Raw genomic sequence first — 17,006 nt, 5'->3', positions numbered from 1 at the left:
GGACGTATTCTAGTTACTGATGTTTCAGGTTTTTTACGTTTGAGCACAAATCGTATGGCGAAAATCCCAGGGCGGAGAGCAGTAGCATTTCTATTAAATCTCATCTCTGCGCTAGTTCAATTTGTTAGGCAAATTGATTTTGGTTATTAAAAAACTCCTTGGTAGCGGTGGCTAGGGTTGCTGTTCCTGGAAGTGGAAAAATCACTACGATCTACCCGGTGGAATGGATTGGGCTAGAATGATAATTACCTTCAGTTGCTTGTGCTGTGTTTTTCGCTTCCATTCGCTTATTGTGTCGTTGCTCCTTTTTTGTTGCGATTTCCGCCGCCGCTGTTGAAGTCCTCGCCGTCGGTCGCCGCAGCCGGCGGGGTTATTGGTGTTGTCGCGGGCAGAGTGTGGCTGTTTGTTTGTCGGATTTGAGTGTGGTTAGCGAACGCGGTGGTGGTTGTCCGGTGACGCGAACTCGATTTCGAGTTTGTGTTTGTGTGTAGAAGGAAGGAGGAGAGCGTGCGGGAGTGATGAAGGTTTCGAGATTTATTTTGCGGAAGGGGAAGCAAGGTAGTAGAAGAGGGAGGGAGAGATGGAAACCGTCGAACCGTCTCTAATTTTCAGCCGTCCGTTTGGGCATCAAGATTCGTTATGCTTGGCTTGGGTTTTTTTGTGCTACCGTATTTTTTTAGTGTTGAGACTGTTAGTTCTGAAGTGGAGCCTCTCTACAGGCATTTGGATGCAGGCACACGAGGCACATAAGTGCAGGTTCTACAGGCACATGGATGCAGGCACAGGAGGCACGAAAGTGTGGGTTCTATAGGCACTTCCAGAGGGAAGCACATGAGACACGGAAGTGCGGGTTCTACAGGCAGTTAGCGAACCACGGGTCAGGCCAGTGTCGTATGAGGCACGTGGATGTAAGTAGCGGAGGCACGGAAATGCAACTAATACAGGCATGGACATGCAGCTTTTCGAGGCACGGGTACCAACCCTGTGGACGTAGTACAAGAGTGCGGTGGCAGAGGCATGTGTTAGAATGCTCGGTTAAAGAGGCATGGTTGTGAAGTCTCGGGAGCGACGCGGTCGTGGCAGTGGGACCATGTAAGAGTCACGGCGCATGTTTTGTTAGGCACGTGAGGCACGTTGGTTCAGGCACGGAAGGCAGAAAAGGTGAATCGACAACAGGCACGTACGTGTGTTTTGTCAAGTCACGTGTGTGTACTCTCTGGATGCACAAATGTGTGTCGGGAGAGGCATGGGTCCGACTACTCGGTTACAGAACAACGTTTGTGAAGTCACGTGGGTGTGGCATTACGGGGCACGTAAGAGTCTGGGCGAGTGCCAGGTGAGGCACGTGGGTGCATGAACGTGTAGGCAAATAAGTGAAGGCACCACGTTTGTGAAGTCACGTGGTAGTGCTGAAGTGGAGCCTTTCTACAGGCATGTGGATGCAGGCAGCACACGAGGCACTGAAGTGTAGGTTCTACAGGCACGTTGACGCAGGCACAAGAGGCCAGTGTTGTGTGAGGCGCGTGGATTTAAGCAGTGGATGCACAGAAATGAAGCCAACGCAGCCACAGACATGCTGCTTCTCGAGGCACGGGTATCAACCCTGTGGATGTAGTACAAGAGTGCGCTGGGAGAGGCATGTGTTAGAATGCTCGGTTAAAGAGGCATGGTTGTGAAGTCTCGGGAGCGACAAAGGCACGTAGGTGTGTTTTCTCATGTCACGGGTGTGCACTCTATGGATGCACAAACATTTGGCTGCAGAGGCATGGGTCCGAGTGTTAGAATGCTCGGTTAAAGAGGCATGGTTGTGAAGTCTTGGGAGCGACGCGGGCGTGGCAGTGGGACCATGTAAGAGTCACGGCGCATGTTTCGTTAGGCATGTGAGGCACGTTGGTTCAGGCACGGAAGGCAGAAAAGGTGAATCGACAACAGGCACGGAAGTATGTTTTGTCAAGTCACGGGTGTGTACTCTCTGGATGCACAAATGTATGTCGGGAGAGGCATGGGTTCGGCTACTCGGTTACAGAAAAACGTTCGTGAAGTCACGTGGGTGTGGCATTACGGGGCACGTAAGAGTCTGGGCGAATGCCACGTGAGGCACGTGGGTGCATGAACATGTAGGCAAAGGAGTGAAGGCACCACGTTTGTGAAGTCACGTGGTAGTGCTGAAGTGGAGCCTTTCTACAGACATGTGGATGCAGGCAGCACACGAGGCACTAAAGTGTAGGTTCTACAGGCACCTTGACGCAGGCACAGGAGGCCAGTGTTGTGTGAGGCGTGTGGATTTAAGCAGTGGATGCACGGAAATGAAGCCAACGCAGCCACGGACATCCTGCTTCTCGAGGCACGGGTATCAACCCTGTGGATGTTGTACAAGAGTGCGCTGGGAGAGGCATGTGTTAGAATGCTCGGTTAAAGAGGCATGGTTGTGAAGTCTCGGGAGCGACAAAGGCACGTACGTGTGTTTTCTCATGTCACGGTTGTGCACTCTATGGATGCACAAACATTTGGCTGCAGAGGCATGGGTCCGAGTATTAGAATGTCGGTTAAAGAGGCATGGTTGTGAAGTCTCGGGAGCGACGCGGGCGTGGCAGTGGTACCATGTAGGAGTCATGGCGCATGTTTCGTTAGGCATGTGAGGCACGTTGGTTCAGGCACGGAAGGCAGAAAAGGTGAATCGACAATAGGCACATACGTGTGTTTTGTCAAGTCACGGGTGTGTACTCTCTGGATGCACAAATGTATGTCGGGAGAGGCATGGGTCCGGCTACTCGGTTACAGAACAACATTCGTGAAGTCACGTGGGTGTGGCATTACGGGGCACGTAAGAGTCTGGGCGAGTGCCACGTGAGGCACGTGGGTGCATGAACATGTAGGCAAAGGAGTGAAGGCACCACGTTTGTGAAGTCACGTGGTAGTGCTGAAGTGGAGCCTTTCTACAGGCATGTGGATGCAGGCAGCACACGAGGCACTAAAGTGCTGGTTCTACAGGCACGTTGACGCAGGCACAGGAGGCCAGTGTTGTGTGAGGCGCGTGGATTTAAGTAGTGGATGCACGAAAATGAAGCCAACGCAGCCACGAACATGCTGCTTCTCGAGGCACGGGTATCAACCCTGTGGATGTAGTACAAGAGTGCGCTGGGAGAGGCATGTATTAGAATGCTCGGTTAAAGAGGCATGGTTGTGAAGTCTCGGGAGCGACAAAGGCACGTAGGTGTGTTTTCTCATGTCACGGGTGTGCACTCTATGGATGCACAAACATTTGGCTGCAGAGGCATGGGTCCGAGTGTTAGAATGCTCGGTTAAAGAGGCATGGTTGTGAAGTCTTGGGAGCGACGCGGGCGTGGCAGTGGGACCATGTAAGAGTCACGGCGCATGTTTCGTTAGGCATGTGAGGCACGTTGGTTCAGGCACGGAAGGCAGAAAAGGTGAATCGACAATAGGCACGTACGTGTGTTTTGTCAAGTCACGGGTGTGTACTCTCTGGATGCACAAATGTGTGTCGGGAGAGGCATGGGTCCGGCTACTCGGTTACAGAACAACGTTCATGAAGTCACGTGGGTGTGGCATTACGGGGCACGTAAGAGTCTGGGCGAGTGCCACGTGAGGCACGTGGGTGCATGAACGTGTAGGCAAAGAAGTGAAGGCACCACGTTTGTGAAGTCACGTGATAGTGCTGAAGTGGAGCCTTTCTACAGGCATGTGGATGCAGGCAGCACACGAGGCACTGAAGTGCGGGTTCTACAGGCACGTTGACGCAGGCACAGGAGGCTAGTGTTGTGTGAGGCGCGTGGATTTAAGCAGTGGATGCACGGAAATGAAGCCAATGCAGCCACGGATATACTGCTTCTCGAGGCACGGGTATCAACCCTGTGGATGTAGTACAAGAGTGCGCTGGGAGAGACATGTGTTAGAATGCTCGGTTAAAGAGGCATGGTTGTGAAGTCTCGGGAGCGACAAAGGCACGTACGTGTGTTTTCTCATGTCACGGGTGTGCACTCTATGGATGCACAAACGTGTGGCTGCAGAGGCATGGGTCTGAGTGTTAGAATGCTCGGTTAAAGAGGCATGGTTGAGAACTCTCGGGAACGACGCGAGTGTGGCAGTGGGACCATGTAAGAGTCACGGCGCATGTTTCGTTAGGCATGTGAGGCACGTTGGTTCAGGCAAGGAAGGCAGAAAAGGTGAATCGACAACAGGCACGTACGTGTGTTTTGTCAAGTCACGGGTGTGTACTCTCTGGGTGCACAAATGTGTGTCGGGAGAGGCATGGGTCCGGCTACTCAGTTATAGAACAACGTTCGTGAAGTCACATGCGTATGGCATTACGGGGCACGTAAGAGTCTGGGCGAGTGCCACATGAGGCACGTGGGTGCATGAACATGTAGGCAAAGAAGTGAAGGCACCACGTTTGTGAAGTCACGCGGTAGTGCTGAAGTGGAGCCTTTCTACAGGCATGTGGATGCAGGCAGCACACGAGGCACTGAAGTGCAGGTTCTACAGGCACCTTGACGCAGGCACAGGAGGCCAGTGTTGTGTGAGGCGCGTGGATTTAAGCAGTGGATGCACGGAAATGAAGCCAACGTAGCCACAGACATGCTGCTTCTCGAGGCACGGGTATCAACCCTGTGGATGTAGTATAAGAGTGCGCTGGGAGAGGCATGTGTTAGAATGCTCGGTTAAAGAGGCATGGTTGTGATGTCTCGGGAGCGACAAAGGCACGTACGTGTGTTTTATCATGTCACGGGTGTGCACTCTATGGATGCACAAACATGTGGCTGCAGAGGCATGGGTCTGAGTGTTAGAATGCTCAGTTAAAGAGGCATGGTTGAGAACTCTCGGGAGCGACGCGGGTGTGGCAGTGGGACCATGTAAGAGTCACGGCGCATGTTTCGTTAGGCATGTGAGGCACGTTGGTTCAGGCACGGAAGGCAGAAAAGGTGAATCGACAACAGGCACGTACGTGTGTTTTGTCAAGTCACGGGTGTGTACTCTCTGGGTGCACAAATGTGTGTCGGGAGAGGCATGGGTCCGGCTACTCGGTTATAGAACAACGTTCGTGAAGTCACGTGGGTGTGGCATTACGGGGCACGTAAGAGTCTGGGCGAGTGCCACATGAGGCATGTGGGTGCATGGACATGTAGGCAAAGAAGTCAAGGCACCACGTTTGTGAAGTCACGTGGTAGTGCTGAAGTGGAGCCTTTCTACAGGCATGTGGATGCAGGCAACACACGAGGCACTGAAGTGCAGGTTCTACAAGCACATTGACGTAGGCACAGGAGGCCAGTGTTGTGTGAGGCGCGTGGATTTAAGCAGTGGATGCACGGAAATGAAGCCAACGCAGCCACAGACATGCTGCTTCTCGAGGCACGGGTATCAACCCTGTGGATGTAGTATAAGAGTGCGCTGGGAGAGGCATGTGTTAGAATGCTCGGTTAAAGAGGCATGGTTGTGATGTCTCGGGAGCGACAAAGGCACGTACGTGTGTTTTATCATGTCACGGGTGTGCACTCTATGGATGCACAAACGTGTGGCTGCAGAGGCATGGGTCTGAGTGTTAGAATGCTCGGTTAAAGAGGCATGGTTGTGAAGTCTCGGGAGCGACGCGGGCGTGGCAGTGGGACCATGTAAGAGTCACGACGCATGTTTCATTAGGCATGTGAGGCACGTTGGTTCAGGCATGGAAGGCAGAAAAGGTGAATCGACAACAGGCACGCACGTGTGTTTTGTCAAGTCACGGGTGTGTACTCTCTGGATGCACAAATGTGTGTCGGGAGAGGCATGGGTCCGGCTACTCAGTTACAGAACAACATTCGTGAAGTCACGTGGGTGTGGCATTACGGGGCACGTAAGAGTCTGGGCGAGTGCCACGTGAGGCACGTGGGTGCATGAACGTGTAGGCAAAGAAGTGAAGGCACCATGTTTGTGAAGTCACGTGGTAGTGCTGAAGTGGAGCCTTTCTACAGGCATGTGGATGCAGGCAGCACATGAGGCACTGAAGTGCAGGTTCTACAGGCACGTTGACGCAGGCACAGGAGGCCGGTGTTGTGTGAGGCGCGTGGATTTAAGCAGTGGATGCACGGAAATGAAGCCAACGCAGCCACGGACATGCTGCTTCTCGAGGCATGGGTATCAACCTTGTGGATGTAGTACAAGAGTGCGCTGGGAGAGGCATGTGTTAGAATGCTCGGTTAAAGAGGCATGGTTGTGAAGTCTCGGGAGCGACAAAGGCACGTACGTGTGTTTTCTCATGTCACGGGTGTGCACTCTATGGATGCACAAATGTGTGGCTGCAGAGGCATGGGTTCGAGTGTTAGAATGCTCGGTTAAAGAGGCATGGTTGTGAAGTCCCGGGAGCGACGCGGGCGTGGCAGTGGGACCATGTAAGAGTCACAGCGCATGTTTTGTTAGGCATGTGAGGCACGTTGGTTCAGGCACGGAAGGCAGAAAAGGTGAATCGACAACAGGCACGTACGTGTGTTTTGTCAAGTCACAAGTGTGTACTCTCTAGATGCACAAATGCGTGTCGGGAGAGGCATGGGTTCGACTACTCGGTTACAGAACAACGTTCGTGAAGTCACGTGGGTGTGACATTACGGGGCATGTAAGATTCTGGGCGAGTGCCACGTGAGGCACGTGGGTGCATGAACGTGTAGGCAAAGAAGTGAAGGCACCACATTTGTGAAGTCACGTGGTAGTGCTGAAGTGGAGCCTTTCTACAGGCATGTGGATGCAGGCAGCACACGAGGCACTGAAGTGCAGGTTCTACAGGCACCTTGACGCAGGCACAGGAGGCCAGTGTTGTGTGAGGCGTGTGGATTTAAGCAGTGGATGCAGGAAATAAAGCCAACGCAGCCACGGACATGCTGCTTCTCGAGGCATGGGTATCAACCCTGTGGATGTAGTACAAGAGTGCGCTGGGAGAGGCATGTGTTAGAATGCTCGGTTAAAGAGGCATGGTTGTGAAGTCTCGGGAGCGACAAAGGCACGTACGTGTGTTTTCTCATGTCACGGGTGTGCACTCTATGGATGCACAAACGTGTGGCTGCAGAGGCATGGGTCCGAGTGTTAGAATGCTCGGTTAAAGAGGCATGGTTGTGAAGTCTCGGGAGCGACATGGGCGTGGCAGTGGGACCATGTAAGAGTCACGGCGCATGTTTCGTTAGGCATGTGAGGCACGTTGGTTCAGGCACGGAAGGCAGAAAAGGTGAATCGACAATATGCACGTACGTGTGTTTTGTCAAGTCACGGGTGTGTACTCTCTGGATGCACAAATGTGTGTCGGGAGAGGCATGGGTCCGGCTACTCGGTTACAGAACAACGTTCGTGAAGTCACGTGGGTGTGGCATTACGGGGCACGTAAGAGTCTAGGCGAGTGCCACGTGAGGCACGTGGGTGCATGAACGTGTAGGCAAAGAAGTGAAGGCACCATGTTTGTGAAGTCACGTGGTAGTGCTGAAGTGGAGCCTTTCTACAGGCATGTGGATGCAAGCAGCACACGAGGCACTGAAGTGCAGGTTCTACAGGCATGTTGACGCAGGCACAGGAGGCCAGTGTTATGTGAGGCGCGTGGATTTAAGCAGTGGATGCATGGAAATGAAGCCAACGCAGCCACGGACATGCTGCTTCTCGAGGCACGGGTATCAACCCTGTGGATGTTGTACAAGAGTGCGCTGGGAGAGGCATGTGTTAGAATGATCGGTTAAAGAGGCATGGTTGTGAAGTCTCGGGAGTGACAAAGGCACGCACGTGTGTTTTCTCATGTCACGGGTGTGCACTCAATGGATGCACAAACGTGTGGCTGCAGAGGCATGGGTCCGAGTGTTAGAATGCTCGGTTAAAGATGCATGGTTGTGAAGTCTCGGGAGCGACGCGGGCGTGGCAGTGGGACCATGTAAGAGTCACAACGCATGTTTCGTTAGGCATGTGAGGCACGTTGGTTCAGGCACCGAAGGCAAAAAAGGTGAATCGACAACAGGCATGTACGTGTGTTTTGTCAAGTCACGAGTGTGTACTCTCTGGATGCACAAATGTGTGTCGGGAGAGGCATGGGTCCGACTACTCGGTTACAGAACAACGTTCGTGAAGTCACGTGGGTGTGGCATTACGGGGCACGTAAGAGTCTGGGCGAGTGCCACGTGAGGCACGTGGGTGCATAAACGTGTAGGCAAAGAAGTGAAGGCACCACGTTTGTGAAGTCATGTGGTAGTGCTGAAGTGGAGCCTTTCTACAGGCATGTGGATGCAGGCAGCACACGAGGCATTGAAGTGCAGGTTCTACAGGCACGTTGACGCAGGCACAGGAGGCCAGTGTTGTGTGAGGCGCATGGATTTAAGCAGTGGATGCACGGAAATGAAGCCAACGCAGCCACAGACATGCTGCTTCTTGAGGCACGGGTATCAACCCTGTGGATGTAGTACAAGAGTGCGCTGGGAGAGGCATGTGTTAGAATGCTCGGTTAAAGAGGCATGGTTGTGAAGTCTCTGGAGCGACAAAGGCACGTACGTGTGTTTTCTCATGCCACGGGTGTGCACTCTATGGATGCACAAACGTGTGGCTGCAGAGGCATGGGTCCGAGTGTTAGAATGCTCGGTTAAAGAGGCATGGTTGTGAAGTCTCGGGAGCGACAAAGGCACGTTGGTTCAGTCATGGAAGGTAGAAAAGGTGAATCCACAACAGGTACATACATGTGTTTTCTTAAGTCATGGGTGTGCACTCTCTGGATGCACAAACCTGTGGCGGCAGAGGCATGGGTCCGACTACTTGGTTAGAGAACCAAGGTTGTGAAGTGAGGTGGGTGTGGCACGACAGGCCTCGTAGGAGTCACGGCAAGTGTCATGCGAGGCACGTGGTTGTACGCACATGAGGCGGGGCTTAGAATGTACAGGAGGCACGGATTCTGGTACAGATGGCACTGAAGTAAAAACAGTGCTGTGACGGACACGAGGCACTTAACTTGAAAATAGTTTCAGTCAAGGGACAACGGGCAGAGAAAATCTGGTGTAATTACCAAGTTTGAGCTCTCAGTATACTCGAAGTATTTGGATCGTTTGAGGTGAGGTATTATAGTTAGTGAAGTGGCAGGTGTAGTACTTTTAAGCACAATTCGTGTGGTGAAAATTCCGCAGCGGGGAGCAGTAGCGTTTCTATTAAATGTCGTGTGTACGGTACTTCAATTTTTGAGACAAGTTGATTTTGGATAGTGCAAAACTCTATTTTTTGTGTAATGGGATAGTGCAAAACTCTGTTTCTATTAAATGGGATAGGGTTGTTGTCCCTGGAGAATGGAATGTAATGGGATAGATTGTTATTTACATTCGATTGCTTGTGTTCGGCTTCTCGCTTCCATCGGTCGATTCTGTCTGTTCGTTTTTTTGTTGTGATCTCCGCTGGCGGTGTTGAAGTCCTTGCTTCGTCGTCGTCAGGTGGGTACTTTGTGTTGTTGGGCGCATCGTTTGACGGTGTGTATCTCGAAGTGGGAGGGTGGTTGGCGAAGCGTGGTGGCGGTTGTTTTGCGAGGGGAACTCTACTTGGAATTTGGTGTAATGAACCTATGAGAAGATCTTGTGTGAGTGTGGAATGTTTCGAGATTTTGCTGTGGAAGGGAGGAAGGAAGAGAGTAGTGGAGGTGGGATAAATGGAAATGATGGAACAAAGTATCAACTCTGTGTGATACTTTGTTTTAGTATCAAGATTCGTGTCGCCTGATTTTTTTTGCTATAGCATCTTAGTAGACGTGTGAGGCACGGAACATCAGGCTCTACAGGCACCGACGTTGGAATTTTAGAGGCACTGGTATCAACTCTGTGGATGCACAAATATGTGGTGGTAGGGCATGCATCTGAAGACTTACTCAGAGAGTCACGGCTGTGAAGTCTTTAGAGTTACGAGCGTGTGTCGCCACGGGCACGTGAGAGTGATGCGTCGGGAAGTTTGGTACTAGAGGCATCAGTGCGAATAGTACTCAGAGAGTATGGGTTGTGGGTCCACATGTGTGAAGTCTGTGCAACATTGGTCGTGTGGAAGTAGCGGCGTGCGCCGAGAAAGGTGCGAGCAATAACATTTGTTACGTGCTTAATCGGACGATTTGACAGTTGCTTTTTCCCGCCAACCGCGAGCATTGCCACTCGACGGTTGCCTCGACGCACAGCAACGACGAGCGCATGTCTTCCTCCCTCTCTACCACGACGAGGCCGCGTCCAACCGCCTCCTCCACGACCCAGACCTTGGTAGAAAAGGGTAATTGCGCTTCCATAGCCGCTCAATTTTGAAAACACTATTGCTGTTCCATCTCAACTAGCATCTCCTCACAATCTCTGTGTGAAGGCGGCCATCGCAGGAGGAGCATAATGGCGGAGGAACCATCTGCCAAGCGTCCCCGTGGTGAGACGTCCGACCAGAGCACGGAGGTCGACGACGTTCAGGTCCTCGGTCAGAAGCACGACTACAAAGTGCACCTCAAGGAGGTTGACATCCACGGCAAGGAAAAGCTGGATGTCGTATGCACCAGCAATCCTGAGGAAGCCGACAAGATGATCAGCAGGATCCTGAAGAGGTTCTGCGGCTTGTACCCTCACTACATCGGCGTTGATGTCGAGTATACCAGGGAGGACCAACCTCCCCAGAGGGCAGCGGTTCTACAGTTATGCGTGGAGGAACTCTGTTTGGTATATCACATCACCGCGGCAGCAAAATGGTGAACCATCCTACAGTTTCAACCTCTCCGTGCTTCTGTTTAATTATCTTTTCACCCAGAAATTTGATAAGATTGGTTTATTGAGTTGATGTATCAGTGAAGTTTCTAAGTAGATGCAGCACAATAGATTTTGAACTTGACTCACCAGATCAGTTCATGTATTTGATGCACTAGATTAATTTATGGGTTTGATGTACGAGATTATTTTCTGAACTCGATGTTCTAGCGTACTTTCTGTTCTAGAGTATTTTCTATATTTCATGTTCTAGTGTAGTTCAGTTTCTTGAATTGATGTGTTAACGTGGCTAAGAAGTGGATAGGTAATTGGTTCAAGTGTAAATTCCAAAAAATAAAAATAACATGTTGTGCTTGTATTTTATTTCTGAACTTTGCGTAGAAGTTTCTGAAATGTTTTCGTCCATGAATTATACGTACTATATAAGCATGTACTTGATCGATACTTGATGAATCGACCTTAAATGTGCCATCCCCCTGCAGGCCCAAGAGCCTGCGCCCGTTCCTGAAGGAGGACAGGTTCTACACCTTTGTCGGCTTCAGTATTGAAGGTGACAAAGAGATGCTGCGAAGTTCTGGTTTGGAGATCAACCCCGACAAGTACGTCAACATCCAGTGCAAATGGAGAGTTCCTTTCAAGGGAAGAAAGAGGTGCCACTCTTTGGCTGATGTTGCAGGTAGCGTGATCCACCCATTCTACAAACAGATGAAGGATAAGATTGATAGAGTTGAAGACCATAAACTTTGGGGGATCAGCCCACTGCCAAATTACCTCATTGAGTATGCAGCGATAGATGCGTACGCAACCTATGAGTCGTGGAAGAGAATTGAAAACATCAGAGAAGGTCTGGAGAGTGCAAAAGAGGCAGAGAAGAATTATGACGATCCTTACTACGTATACTAGTGATGACGAAAACATAGAAAACTGGTCGTGGAGTTGCTTGTGTTTATGCTTGTCCTTTCTATTGTATCAGGCTCGTAGTTTACTTCTGTTAGAACGAAGGAGTTTGTAATGTCATCTGTATCAGGTTAAACAAGTTTCCTTATGTCAAGTTGTAGTTTGTTTATGTGATTGAGCAAGTTATTTAGCTTGCTAAGTACTATGTTTATTCAGCAATCATGTGATTTTGAAGTAGTAATGTTGCTTTTTACTCTAAAAACAACAAAATGCAAAGCAGTCCTTTTGCGCTGAGTACACTTTAGTTGTCCACACAAGCGCGTCTTCTAGAGGAGTGGCAGGATTGGTATGGGTCGGAATACGCAGTTAGAGAGGCACATGTTTGCAGTCTTTAGAGTCACCGGCGTGTGTTACTACAGGGGCCGGAGGCACGTGGACAGGGTAGCAGAGTTGAGTTCCTAATACATAGTTACAGGATCACGGTTTGGAAGTGAGTCAAGGTTGTGCGACGTCATGGGGCATGTAAGAGTCATGGCAAGTGTAATGTGAGAGAGGCACCTGGATCCAGGTACGCAAGGCACGGGATTGCGACTTCTCGATGCACGAGTAATAACGTTGTGGGTGATCAATAGAGTGGTCTGAGAGGCATGTGTTGGAATGCTCGGTTAGAGATGCACTGTTCTGACGTTTGTGAAGAGACATGGGCATGGTACCGTGACCATGTAAGAGTCTCGTGGCGTGACACGTTAGGCACGTAGATGCAGTTACGGAAGGCACGGAGGTGAAAACCCAAGAGGCACGGAAGTGGGGTTTTTGTTGTTGCGAAAATTCAAAAGTGTGATACCAGAGGCATGCTTCTGAATACGAATTTAGGGAGTCTCGGTTGTGAAGCCTCTAGAGAGTCACGCGTGTCTGGCATCACGGGCATGGAGTGGTGTGGGCCTTTGAGAGGCATTACTGGCTCTTAACCCTCTGGATGCATGGTGGTGTGGTTGGAGAGGCTTGCTTGCTAATACTGAGGTAGGAAGGCACCATTGTGGATGCACAGGTGTGAGGTCTCTAACAGCGCGAGTCGGTGGGACCACATGCATTTGTTTGAATACTCATTTAGAGAGTCATGTTTGTACTCACGCCAGACTCATTCTGTAGGTTGGTGGCGTTCGGCAGCACATGGTTTCGGAAAGGGGGAATGTTTGTGAAACATTAAAGTCACCGGTGGTCACGTGTGAGTAGTATGTAGAGTCATGGCGTGTCGACTTGACGCACGTATGTCTAGGGACGGACTTGGGTGGTTTATGGGGCATGGTCATCAACCGCCTGGATTGATAGTTGGGGCATGGGCACCGCCTTGTATTCGAATGCTTGGTTACTGAAGAATCAAGGAACTACATCAATAAAAATAGTCTGTTGCTTCATTATTACAGTACGATGTGCGGTTAAACCGTCTTCTGGTGTTTCGATGGAGCTAGGCTCGTTCGCTTATCAACAACTTTTTATTGCGTGATGTCGTCGTAGATCTTTCTAATCTCATCGCCCATTTCGCTGGGTTCGATTGTATTCTGATTGCTAAATACTATCTTGCACAGTTGTTGTGCTTTCCATTGTTCCGTGCCATCCTATAAAAAGGTAAGTGAAAAAAAGGAGAAAAAACACATCAGTATTAGGTCATGCAGTTGTATGATACCTAGAAGATTTATTGCGAGTTTTAAGCGAAAACTTACGTCAAAATTATCAATCTCTTCGACGAAGTGGTTGCCATCAAAGAGATGCGCGAACCTTAGAACAGCAAACGGGGTTTCACCTTTGTTCACCTTTGGAACGCTCTGTAAAACTTCAACACCCCATCTTGTGTTTTCCTTTTCGAATTTTTCACCCAGTAATATTTCATATACTTCTTAAAACCTGGGAACCTGGGAATTGCATTTTGTTTTTGTTTTTAGAGATACATGTAGTGTAATTTGCAAAACTGAAAGATGGTGTTATTTACAATTCTTACCACTTTGTCTTCATGGTTGTGGTATTTGTGATGTTCCTTTTCTTTGATGGCTTCGTTGTTTTTCATGATAGCAATCTGCTTCATTATTTTGCCATCATGCACGTGTCGATCACGTTGATTTTTCAGGTATTCTTGTCTTTTCAATTCTTCAAGAGAGGTTTCTTCAGGTTCGATGATTTGAAGCTTCCTTTTATATCTGTCGAGCACCAATAGTGTGTATCGGTCTTCTTTTTCAAATGGCATGAATACCTGTGGTACAAAATTTTTATTGTTAGAGGAGAGTTTAGAATATAGTATTCTGTTTTGAAATGCTTATTTTTATTTTGTTGTATGGAAAACGCTATTACCATTTTTGCTGTTTTGAGCTTCTCTGATTGACATTTCTTAAGGAACAAAGGAACCAATGCATCCTTTTCTCGTGTGAAATCAACTATGAAGTCCTTCATAGATTTTCTTTTATCCTTTAAACCCAGAATATGCTGCAGGCAACAAATAAAAAACGATAAAAAACGAGTTAGAAAAAATAGATTGGTACCAAGAGATTAAACAATAGTTCGAAAAAGATGAGTTTATATGATCACTGTGATTTTTTTTGAAATTTACCTCCGCAAAGCTTGGGCCTAATAATAGTCTATGTCTTTTGTGTATAGTTTGGTTGCTGCTTTCCCATGCTTCTGCTAACTCATCGAGCACCTTCTTTTCCATTCCTTGAAGATTTTTCTTGTTTGCAGGCCCAAATATTTCCTTTAGCTTTGATCCAGTAAAAGTTGTCTTTGGTTGATCTCTCGAGAATACTACTTTTCTACTTACATTCAGGGCAGTAGAAGAAATTTTGGTTGAGAAAGTCATTAACCAAGTACTTCCTTTTGATAAACAGGAATTTAAGGTTCTTTGCAGTTACCTTTTGAATTCATCCTGCCATGTGTCACTCATGACTATGTTGTAGAGCTCGTTTGCCTTATCCACGTGTAGAAACGAATGACGGTGTTGCGGGTATTTCTTGCTGCTCTCTGACTGATGCTAGTTTTTTACGTCTCGCTGTGTTAAAGCAAAAAAAAATTATGGCTGTTGTTTCTAAAAGAAATATTTGAAGCTCTAGTAATGATGACTGATGGTAAAAATGAAAATAGTTATATTACCTTTCATGGGTGAAAAAAGGTTTGCAGTCTCTGGTTTGTAATCTTTGAGTTTTCCAGGAAGTTGATGGTCCTTTATTTGGTTGGTTTTACCGAATATGAGTGTGTATACGTACTCTGGTTTCCATTCGGCATCGACCTTGTTGGGCTGCAGGCATGTGAAAATGTATGGTTTATAGTTACGTGTTGTTCACAATTGTTAATAAACTAATTACGGTAATAAAGAAATCAAGTTATTTGACGTGTATGCAGTGGTAACTTACATGAAAATCCTCTCTGTCCTTGACCAGTTCTTTCCCATTATAGTATTTCGCAAATTGGGCCGTGAAGTGACCGCATTGTGTTCCTTCTTGCTTTGGTGTGTAGACCCTGTGAGGCCTTTCCGCTATCCCTTCCCAGTCTGGTGCGTTCTTGTGTTTTAGTCCATGGTGCTTGTTCATCAGCACAGACATCCTTCTCATCTGTTATTGCATTATGGTTTTGTTGTTTGGGTGCGGCATTGAGGAAAGTAAGAGTATCATACTATCATGAGGAAAAGAGGAAATAAATGTACACAAAGTACATACCAGTTCTTCTCGATGCTCGTGGTGTTGACTCCAAGACAAATCAGCGTAGTTTACGTAGTTCAGTGAGTCAAGGATGTTGATGCTATCTCTGAACTTGTTCACAACATAGAGCGTGTAGTGTTTGTTTGTGTGGTAAGGTATCATGATCTACGTTGAGAGCGGAGGTCATTGTTGATGTAAAAATTGAATTTCATTTTATCGTTGAAAGCCCAAAGATAATAGGTCATGTGCTAAGTAATAATACTGAGCTTACCATCTTCGAATGGAGGATGTCTTTACCTCCCACGAGGAGTTCAAATCCTTTTAGTGCTTCATCCTCGTTGAATTCTGATAGCTCTCCGTTATCATAATTGAGACCGAGCACCAGATTCAAGAAAGAGAGTGTGTGGTTTTAGTTAAATATTCTATCGTAGAAATGGCAGTGGTTTTTTTGTGGGTGAGGTATGCATACATTTGCGAAACCTGCAGGGAGTACAGTTGTGTCGTCTGGGTTGAACTGTTCTTGTTCTGCCCATTCCTCCAGTAATGCGTTTAGCATGGAGCCCTCCATCTGTGTTTCTCCTTTTCCTGCTTGTTCCATGAAGGATTTTGCTGAAATACAGTCTTCTCGGTTTGAGCTTTTATATTTATATAGCACTTGTCTGCAAGGAGGGTTTGGAAGTAGGTGAGTGATTTGTTAGTTGGATGTTAGAGAATCTGTAGCTCTGTGTAGTTGTTTCCATGGAACTAGGAGAATCTGCTTACCCTGTGCATTCTCTTTGTCCTTGTCGGCTCATCAGATATCTATAGAGTTGCATGGCCTTTTCTCTGTAAATGAAATCTCCTGGAACAAGTGATGCAACCTTGACTTTCCCACGTCCCTTGCTTGGTCATTTGAATGGCCTCTTAATTGAGATTATGTTTGCTGAGCTGATCTCTGATGATTGAATCGTTGAGGCTTTTGGGGATCTTGTCTGTACTCTTGGAAGATGCCTTGCCTTTTTCTTGTCGTGACCTAACTGCGCCTGCTCGTTAGGCTGCCTAGGTGTTGGTGATTCCTTTTTTGTGCTGTTGTTTTTGATGCTCGGTTCTACTGAGATTGCAGCATCGCGTTTCCTCTGTTCAAGTATCTTTTCTATTAAATCCTTTTCTTTCTGCTTCTTTTCTTCTTCTGCATGTTTCACCTCGGGTGATGTTCCTGGTTTGCGATCTTCGTCAACAGGGTTCTTGTTCTATTTGGAAAGATCTTGTTGGCGAGTTGGTACGCTCTTTGTCCTGTTATCACCTTCTAAAGGAGAGCCTGTTATGTGTTCTGTCTTTTTATCTGGGGGTGTTCTGCTTGGTTCTATCAGTGGATCTTTCTATTCGTCTTCCTTTTGTAAATCAGTGTCTGGTTGCCTGTTGTTCCCTCTGTAAACCAGCATCTGTCTGGGCTTGTTCTTCTGTGAGCGCTTCTTCAGATGCTTTGGTGGTATCCTTGCTGCTCACATGATAATCTTCTTTCTCCTCATCGCTGCTTGTGTCATTAATGTCAATAACTTTTATCTCTTGAGTGCTCGTCCCAATGTGCTCGGGAGTTGGAGGAATCTCTTCTTGAATTATGTCACAATGTATTCGTTGCATTTCACTGTCTTCCATATCGACCTCAGAGTTCAGCATATCTGTTAAAATAAAAAATAAAAAATATTGGTGTGTCTCTGAAAATTATATAAGTAGAATT

The 17,006-nt window shown here is 48.0% G+C and overlaps 1 protein-coding gene across 1 annotated transcript; it reads left to right on the top strand.

The window, feature by feature from the left end:
• The first annotated feature begins 10,349 nt into the window (after positions 1-10,349).
• On the top strand, positions 10,350-11,615 carry LOC147991275 (3'-5' exonuclease-like). Its single transcript, XM_087538603.1, has 2 exons — positions 10,350-10,696; positions 11,195-11,615. The coding sequence occupies exons 1-2, from the start codon at positions 10,350-10,352 to the stop codon at positions 11,613-11,615; spliced, it is 768 nt and encodes a 255-aa protein (XP_087394729.1).
• The last annotated feature ends 5,391 nt before the right edge of the window (positions 11,616-17,006 follow it).

The sequence above is a fragment of the Triticum urartu genome, chromosome 1A (genome assembly GCF_056163025.1).
Source record: "Triticum urartu cultivar PI428250 chromosome 1A, HENAU_Tu73, whole genome shotgun sequence".
In the NCBI taxonomy this organism is placed as follows: domain Eukaryota; kingdom Viridiplantae; phylum Streptophyta; class Magnoliopsida; order Poales; family Poaceae; genus Triticum; species Triticum urartu.
The sequence above is the reverse complement of the archived record's forward strand: the minus strand, read 5'-3'. Positions and strand labels throughout refer to the sequence as shown.